General features: G+C 34.5%; 1 protein-coding gene across 3 annotated transcripts in view; it reads left to right on the top strand.

The window, feature by feature from the left end:
* The window catches only part of Lrp1b (LDL receptor related protein 1B), a 1,970,757-nt gene that overhangs the window by 1,153,184 nt on the left and 807,788 nt on the right, over positions 1-9,785 (top strand). For all 3 annotated transcript variants that reach the window (XM_029472167.1, XM_021181392.2, XM_029472172.1), the window contains exon 15: positions 3,413-3,535. In XM_029472167.1, the coding sequence (XP_029328027.1) occupies positions 3,413-3,535 (123 nt within the window). The remainder of the gene's footprint in view (positions 1-3,412; positions 3,536-9,785) is intronic.

The raw sequence follows: 9,785 nt of genomic DNA, 5'->3' as shown, positions 1-9,785 counted from the left end.
AGAGAGAGAGAGAGAGAGAGAGAGAGAGAGAGAGAGAGAGAATAGCCTCAAATCAATCTAAAGATAAGCACAATAGGATGAAAATATAATTGCTAAAGAAAATGAAATTTATAGATCATTTTATCATTTCTTCAGACTGTTTAATTGCTAAAGAAAATGAAATTTATAGATCATTTTATCATTTCTTCAGACTGTTTAGTTGCCTTTTCTAAAATGTTCAAATATTAAATCCAGGATCAATCAGACACCGAGTCTCACTCTGACACTTCTTATCTGATCTTTGGAATAAACACAATGTCTAGGATATCTTCTAACTTATAAACTAAAATAGCACCCACTACATATGAAAACAAAATCTAAACATGGGTCTGTTTTACAAATGTGGGACAGGTACTTTTAAATTCAGATATGATAGAAAGAAAATGCAGGGACAAAAATGGAGCAGAGACTGAAGAAAAGGCTATCTGGAGACCAGCCCAACCTGAGATCTATCCCATGGTTAGGCACCAAACCCTAACACTATTTCTGATACCATGTTGTACTTGCACACAGAAGCCTAGCATAGCTATCCTGTGAGAGGGTCTACCAGCAGCTGACTGAGGCAGATGCAGATATTTACAACCAAGCATTTGACTGAGATCAGGAACCCCTATTGAAGAGTTAGGGGAAGAATTGAAGAACCTGGAGGGGCTGGCTACCCCACACAAAGAACAATAGAATTATCTAACTCAGACCCCTCAGAGCTCTCAGATATTAAACCACAGACCAAAGAACATATGGGGACTGGTCTGTTGACCTCAGCACATATGTAGCAGAGGACAGCCTTGTCTGGCTTCAGTGGGAGAGGCTGAGCTTAATCCTGGAGAGACTTGATGCCCTAGGGATAGGAGAAGCTGGGGGTGGGGATGAGCTGGGGCTGGGTGGGAGTGTGAGGGGAGAGGGTGAGTGGGTGGCAGTGAGTGTGTGGGTAGGGGACCACCCTCTCAGAGGCAAAAGGGAGGGTTATGGTGTAAAATTCTGGAAGGGGTGAACAGGAAGCGAGGCAACATTAGGAATGGCAAAAAAAGAAAATAATTCAATAAAAAGAAATAATTACATTATGCAAATACATTTCAGAAATATTTTTAAATGATATATTTCAAAGCACACTATCATGTAAGCTCTGATGGGAATATGTTGTTAAAATGAAATTGAAAAGTAAACTGGGTAATTTAATTATAAAAAGGTCTAGGCTCTTCCAATGAGATATGTGAAATTTTTCATGTTAATTTAGCTTTGGGATTTCTATTATGGCAGTGCAAATACTAATTTTTTCTTTTCAGAATATTGTATTCAAATAAGGGAAATATAGTTTAAATTTTAAATAATGTTGATTTATTCAGAATATAGAAAAATTGTATTCAATGAGAATAAATGTCATGCCATTCATTCCTATATTATGCATATATATTTAAAAATATGTAACCAGATGCATTATAATCACGTTTCTTATTTCTTACTGTTTCAGTTATGTATACCACTAAGTATTGTAAAGTCATCCCAATTTTACTAAATCTGGATGCTATTAAATGTTACATATGACATTTAATGATGCACATGTTGTGAACACAGAAAGGGTGCCCCAATGTCCGGTAAAGTTTTACATATTTGACCCATAACCCTGGAATATATATAGAAGCTACATAAAACATTTCTACAATCTCTACTAGAAAAAAGTATGAGATATTTTTCCTTATCCTCTTAGTTTAGAAATTGAAGTCATTGCTTGTATGATTTGCTATCTTAGCTTTAAACGTGCTCCATGATTTTATGTATATAAAAGGTTAAATGCACTTCTCAGAAAATGAAATAAGTTGATAAGAAACTCTAGGTTATTTCTTCTGATCTGAGATTTATGAGATAATATGTAGGATTTTATAGTATTCAGCACCATTGTGGAGAGCTTCTCTCCTCTACAGTGCTCTCCATGGCAATACAGCCTTTCTGGCATGCAGGGTGATAACCCCATCTGTGGCTTCAGTTACGATATTAATATTTGTACAATAACTATCATGTTTTAATTGTTTATTATTTATGGCCCAAGTAACTCAAGGCTGTCTTTTTAGTGTTTTACTCCTAAAATAATAAGACATTTTAATTATTGACGAAATTAAAAATTGAATTGTGCTGTAAGATTATCAGATAATTACATGGGCAATGTGCTGCTGGGATTTAATAATATTCTCTGTAAAGATGGATGCAAAGAAAGTTCAGCAACCCTCTTTTCTCTTCCCTCCTTCTTCCACCCCTCCCTCCTGCCTCTGTCTGTCTGTCTGTCTGTCTCTCATTCTTTCCACACTGTTATTCTTTAGCTTTTGTTCTTCTTAGACTTGTTCAGTTATCCAGACTGCCCTGAAACTCACAGCAGTCCTCTCTAAGAGTCACATTTACAGGCAAGAACCATATCACCTGGATTAATTCATTTCCTCAATTGATTGTCCAAGTAGAAGGAATAAATGATATCAAATTTGTGATTATATAAATTTACAGGTTAACTACATTTTTTTTTACAAAAATCATATCTCAAGGCTCTTCAAATATGTCTTTGATTATTTTCTAGAATTTATCATGGGCTCCTGACATATGTTTATGAATTCCTTTATAAATGTCATCTCCTGTGCTCCATCAGTGACTCTATTCCCAAAGTCTCTAGTCCAGCACTTCTGCCTTATGTGCTGTGAATTTTCTCGATTTGCCATGCTTTGTGGTATCCTCAGCAAAATAACATACAGCGTACTCACTCCACTAGAAAAAAATCAAATCCCACATGCTTGCCTGCTCAATGGTGACCTCCACCTACATTTTCAGAGACCTGCTTTACTTTTCAAAGTATTCAGGCCACCATGCTATAATCATAGTCTGGGGAATTGTACATGACAGCCAAAAAGCTACCTATCTCCTTGCTCCAGGTCCCTAGAAAATTATTACCTAGTGCATAATCCTCCTTCAACAACATATTCCTCTTATGCACCAAAGCAACATATACTTTCAACTGGTTTTGAAAGCAGCATCTATTCAGCTTCAATGTTGAGAATAACCACAAAGGTGAGCTGTATATATAACATTTCCATTCACATATTTATGCCAATTTATATTTCAGTGAAAGAAAAATATTCCTGAAAGCTAGGTTTGGCAGTATATGTCTGTAATTCTAGCAGTTGGATAGTAGACAAAAACAAACAAACAAACAAACAAACCAAAAAACAAAAACAAACAAACAAACAAACAAAAAAAAAAAACAAGGACAGAACATCAAAATGTAGCCTGGATTCCATAAGCTTAAAATTTAACCATATTCTAGACATTGCATAACCACCAGCTTTGTGACAATTCCCTTTCTTTTTCTTTCTTTCTTTTTTTTTTTTTTCTGCAGGTGACAATATGTGCCGCATTAACAATGGGGGCTGTGGCACCCTCTGCCTGGCCATTCCAGCAGGTCGAGTATGTGCGTGTGCTGATAATCAACTTTTGGATGAAAATGGAACTACTTGCACATGTAAGTTCCTTTATTAGTGAAGATGAGAAACGTAACAACAACTGAACTGAAATTGCAACTAGAAAGAATTTTCTGGATAAATGCTTAGACATAATTCTAGGCTGTCTTATGTGAATCAATTTCTAGCATGCATAGAATGAAGATAACATGCTGCATAGCATACTGTCCTGCTGTGTATGGATCAGCAGACAATATCAGTACATCAATGCCACAGGAGCAAATTTTTCCTGTCATACTAAGTCTCATAATTGGTACTTGCAGCTGACATCATATTGGTGGTGGTGAACTTATTAGTTTTAAAACTATTTTAAATGAATTGGCAGCTCAGATGTCCGCATTTGGAGGTAAAGAAGAAGGAGGAATGCCAAAAGGAGACTTCTAAAGAATCTATATGGTATAAAAGCCATGAATCAACTGGATTGATTGACTTGGATTAAAGATACTCTTCTTAGTGTTTGTCATATTATTCAATTTATTGTGCTTATTATTCCAGGATAAATCCTGAAATTTCTTCTTCCCACCTCAAATTGTATCCCCTAAGCATAATAACTGCCACGATAATATGTATTTACTGAGATCAAAGTAAAAATTTCTTACAGGATTTCAATTTCACATTGTGGCTCAAGGTTATCCTGAGAAAGGAATTGACTAGTATGTATGTATGTATGTATGTATGTATGTATGTATGTATGTATGTATGTGCCTACGTGTGCAAACTGCAAACCCCGGATAGGAGAAACATCTATCTGAAGCACATGCAGACCTGAGTCTCAAGAGTTAATGACTCAGTTCAGGTTGATGAGGGAAGATTTCTGGGCGTACATAAGTCAAAGCTAAAATTATTTCATTTTGGAGCTGCTTTCTCTATGACATTATACTTCTGTTTCTTAGTCATGGTTCACACTTCAGTATCTGTTACATTGGGTTTATATTTGTTTAACATGTATATAAATGTCTTATTATTTAATTTAATGCTTACCATTAATGTGATCCTTAAGAACTAAATTTTAAGTCACTATTTCATATTTGATAGTTGGAGACATTTATGATAAATTGTAAAAGATATTTGTGACTTTTCCACTGTTTTCAATTCCTTCTGTAATTTTCTGTATAGTCTGCATTCCATTTGTGTTATATCTTTAGTTATTTGGAATAAAACTACAAGTCCTACCATAAAGGACCTTTTTTTTAAAATGTCAGTATATTGAATGTCAGTATTATCTTAAATTCCAACTCTTTGAAATGAAGCCTTTAGCTTTTTTCAGCTATTTCCTTTATCACCTTTACATTCATCCTTTTATATTACAATGGAGTATTTCTAACCAATGAAATTATTTTGAAATATCAAACTATTTTTAAAAAATTGGAGGGGGCTTTAAGGATAGAGCTAGGTAGCAGAGTGGTAGGCAATGTGTGAAGTCCTTCTCTTGATCCCTAGCATTGTAATATATATTACAATGTAATATATTCCCCCATATTTGTAGCTACTTAATTAAAATTAAAATGTTTTATATTCTAATCAAATAGTGCAGTTCTACTGATTGTATTTTTTAGTATCAAAGCCTTTAGTTGTCCATTATTTATTAATAATCACTAGTATTGGAATATATTTAAAAAGGAACATCTTCAAGGAGAAAATATAAACCTGAATATATATGTTCGTTCTAGATATACTCTATGTAGAACTTAATGCTAATGTCTTACAAATGTCCCTCATTTGTCCTTTTATGGGAGAAGCATTTCCTTAGTATATGAATTCTTGTCTAACCAAAATTTCTCTTCAAAAATCTTTACTTCACAAAAGTGCTCATTATTTCTAGGATTACAAATACCCCCTTTCAAGGTTTCAGGGAAGACAAATTACCATGTGTTTCTGAGACACTAGAGGATGGTCTTTGTTCTGGGTACTACGTTTGCCTAGCATTGTCTTGCTAGTTTTGAAAAGAGACTATCCAGACTCCTCACACATCTACCCATAGACAGATAGTCAGCATTGTTTTCAACAGATAAAATTCTCTTACATCACATGGTTTGATAACCTGAATTTTCTTATTAATCTTTGGGAAATAATATGTGGCCCATTTATCAATATAATATTTTATAATATTTTTACAAAAATCAGTTTAGCATTGTTTTTCTATTATATCACCATAATTTCTGCCAGTAAAAATGAAGAACTCAGAGACTTTAAACAGAATAGAATACACATACAAATGCACACTCACAAATGCACATGCATACCCACAAGCACATGCACAAGCACACACACACACAATCACACACACACACACACACACACACACACACACACACACACACACTATTCTAAACTCCCACCAGATCTGATTTCCTTCTGATCCATCAATAGACTTTATGTCAAGGATGGGAGGTAGCACTGATATCCATCTGTTTTAGGTTAGCTAGATACAGATTTGTAGTTTAATTCCTGAGCATGACCAGAGTTTTTCAGTTTCCAGTTACGTCTTTGAGAATGGAGAATGTACTGAATGAATCATTAACAGTCACTTTTAAAAATATTAAACACAAGAAGTTCTCTTAAGACACTAGAATGATCAGGGGCCCAGAATCTCAGAGATATTGAAATCCTATGAGTTCTATTTATTTATTTTTTATTTTATGAAATCAGGGGGAGTATACTTATCAGACACTAACAACATCAAAATTTTGCTTTAGCTTGAAAAATTTTAATGAGATCCTTAATCTGCATTATGGGAATCATAGTTACATGGGTAATTTACCTTCTGATTATATTTCCTATTTTCTTCATTCCTATGACCAATCTAGACCTTATGGATAACTTTAGAGTTAGATCTGTATGTATTTAATGTGGGAAAGATTGATAAACTAACAGATAAAATTATTGTAAAGTAGAAGAAAACTCAAAGTAACCAAGAGAACATGAGTATATATTCATATGAGGAAAGAACAGACATGGGTAAAAGAAAATATGAACTGGGTTAAGGAAAATATGAAAGCTACGATTATCCTATAAACATAGGGAGCAAAGCCTTGCTAGTGTTTTCATCATTACTTCAGTAAGTTATACCTATGCATATAAGTTGTTTCATGTACATTCTTATGGATCACAGAAAATATATGAAATGGTTTATGAATCAGCTATTCATCCTCTCCTAGACCTATTGTCACCGGAAAGCACATATGCATAAGGAAAAGCACATACTATTGTTACTAGTTGTATTAGATACACATAAAGCAAGCCTAGAAATGCTTCGTGTGTCACCCAGTCAATGACAAATGACCCTATTCTCCACTTTACAAGCACCTCAGACTGTGGTTTTTCTTTATTTACTTACACATTATCTAGCTTTACTTCTTCATAGTTAGTGTTACTTATTCAGTCACTGTTTTATGCACTTACATCACTGAGATTAACTATTTAAATATCATGATAAAATAAGAAAGATAATTTTGTTGGTTGATACACTGTATTAGAAATGGCTCTGCCGATAAATAGGTCTGAGTGTTATTTATTTCGGCAATAGTGAGTGAAAACCTGTCTCAACTGTATCTCTGGACATTAGAATTGATATCTGTGTTAGCACAACAAAGTGGCACTTGCTACCTCTGAAAACCACAGAAAATTTTAGTTGATCAGTTGCAGGGTGCATTTATATTTTTCTTGATAATTTTGGGAGAATCATGAAATAGTAAATTGAAAATAAGATTATAATTGATTCCCCAAAACAAATTAGGTTTTAAAATGATAATTTTGCTTTATTAATTATCTAGGCTGTCTTAGTTGGAATAAGAAGATAATTCCTTAACTCTTTCACAGATACTTGAAAGGAAAGGCCAGTCTCTCTACTATTTTTCATTCCCAGAAAGGCAAGTTGCAGTTTACAAAATATCAGTAATGCAGAGGCTAGCAATGCACCACCATGTGTTGATGCGCCTCTGTGATCCTTGCTGCCATTTGGAATACCAGATATATCCCTTTGTGATAAACAGTGCTTCTCCGTGGGGAACCATTTATCTGCTCTACTGTGGCAAGCCTCATATCCTAGAATATACGCAATCTAAAGTATAGTTAAGAAAAAAGTTTAAGGCAATAAAAAGTTTAGAAGTCCCATTCAAGTGATTATTTATGTCCTTTGTGCACAGAAACTCCAGAAGGTAATATACCACTTAGGCACACTGCTCAGAAGATTACTCTGTCTAATAAAAGGTTATCTTCCTATGATCTAATGAAAACAGGCCACAGATGAAATTTTGACTTTATCCTCTCATATGACAACAACAAATCAGCTACAACTACAAGTTTCCCTTTGGTCCACATTCCTGGATTCCAGATGTATAATAAAAATTTTTTGTTAAGTTGAAATAAGAATACAAAGCGTAGGGTTGGAGAAAGAGCTGAGCAATAAAGAGTGCTTGCTGCTATTCCAGAGCTTACAAGTTTATGCGGTTCTAGCTCCAGAGTATCTGATACCTTCTTCTGTAGCTTTGATATATGCTGGCATGTACATGCATGAACATGCTAGCATGTGTGCAGACATACACATTTACATACCCCCATTAATTTAAAAATGTATATGGGATGATATAAAACTAAATAAAAATAAAACAATATAGCTTTCCTTTATTTCATCTTGTTCTGAGTATTATTTCTAGCAATTGTGTTTCTAGAGTCAAGAAAACAACTCTAGAATGAGTCCTGGATGCTCGGAAGTCAGACATGATCTTTTGTTGTTTTGTTTTCTCTAACAAATTTTCACAATAAATGTAAAAAAATGACAAGTTCCACCAGGCAAGTCATAATTCATGCTGTGTCATTTCTGAACTTGGTTAAACTAAAGGATTATTTATTATTTTGTCAGTTTCTTATTGCTCAGACCATGTTGTCCTAGTAACAGAAGTATGCATTTTGTGTATGGCTTCAAATTTATGGTTTAAAGCATAACTCAGGCAAGTATACAATTATAGCACTTGCTAAGGTTCTGGAAGTGGTGCATTGCTGTGCTCAGACAATCAAGTGCTATCCATATCCACATTAAGCACTGGATCAAGATTACACACATGAAACTTTCAGTAAATGTTCATTTTTTTCTCTCTCTATTGTTTGCATCTATGAAATTGAAATTTGCCCAAGCTCATCCATGCTCATGATAAGTAAGAGAATAGAATCAACTGCTGATTCATGTGAAGGGAAGCTGTCTTCCTAAAGGATTAGTATAGCTCCTAAAGACTGTCTCTCAGTATAACAACAGTATCTCATTAAACTCCAAGGGGTCAGGCAACAAACTATTTTATACATTAACTATAAGCCTGGATTCTTTAAAGTATTACATTTTGCATATATGCTGCCCTGATATTTATGAATCTTAAAAGTGGATATTCAATTTGAAAATCCTTCATAAAGATTTTAACCAGCTGTAGAAAGAATGCTGAGTTGAGTTTTCTTTTGGTTTGTTTGATTGTTTTGGATGAGCAATTGCTTTTTTATATTATGCTCAATGTTTTCTCCCTCTCATTGTTCTCCCAAAGGGGCCTGCTTTAGAGGTTATCTTCATGAACAACTTTACAGATGGTACTGTCCCCTAGTTCCCTATTGCTTAGCCAGTACTGTCAAACAAATCATACATTCCAAGCCGGTCTCTTGTTCATGTTATCACATGAATTTTTGTTTTCTTGATAATGAGCATTGTTTATAGAAATGTAGCCTGTCTTCCATCAGCATGGATCCTGTATAAGTGCAGCAGTTTGCACTAAGTGTCATTGTTCCTGTGTGTTACAATTGCTGGTCATATCAGTAAAGTTCTAGTTAGTGGTAGGCTAGACTAATAAAACTTTAGATGCTAAAGATTTTGCAAACCATAGCTCAGTATCTAAGAGGTTAGAGAAAAAGCTCATTGTAAAATACTTGCTATTAACTGTGAAGATCAGAGTTCTGAGCTTCACAACCTACAGAAATGCCAGGCAGGCCAAGTGTAATCCACATACTTAGAAGACAGAGACATGATAGTACTGGGATAACCTGGCATTCCAAAAAAAAAAAAAAAAGAAATGAAAAGAAATAAAACTTGCAATATCTATAAAAATCCATTGCCATTATGCAGTGAATAGTGAAGTATCAGGGATATCATTTCAGTTATCCTACGCGGTTGGCTTAGAAGAGATTTCTGGATTCTAATAGATGATACATGAGCCATACATGAAAAGGACACAGAAGAAGGTGGTATGTCCTCCATGCATATACTGGTTCTTTCTT

The sequence above is a fragment of the Mus caroli genome, chromosome 2 (genome assembly GCF_900094665.2).
Source record: "Mus caroli chromosome 2, CAROLI_EIJ_v1.1, whole genome shotgun sequence".
Taxonomy (NCBI): Eukaryota; Metazoa; Chordata; class Mammalia; order Rodentia; family Muridae; genus Mus; species Mus caroli.
This window is presented reverse-complemented; position numbering and strand designations above follow the sequence as displayed.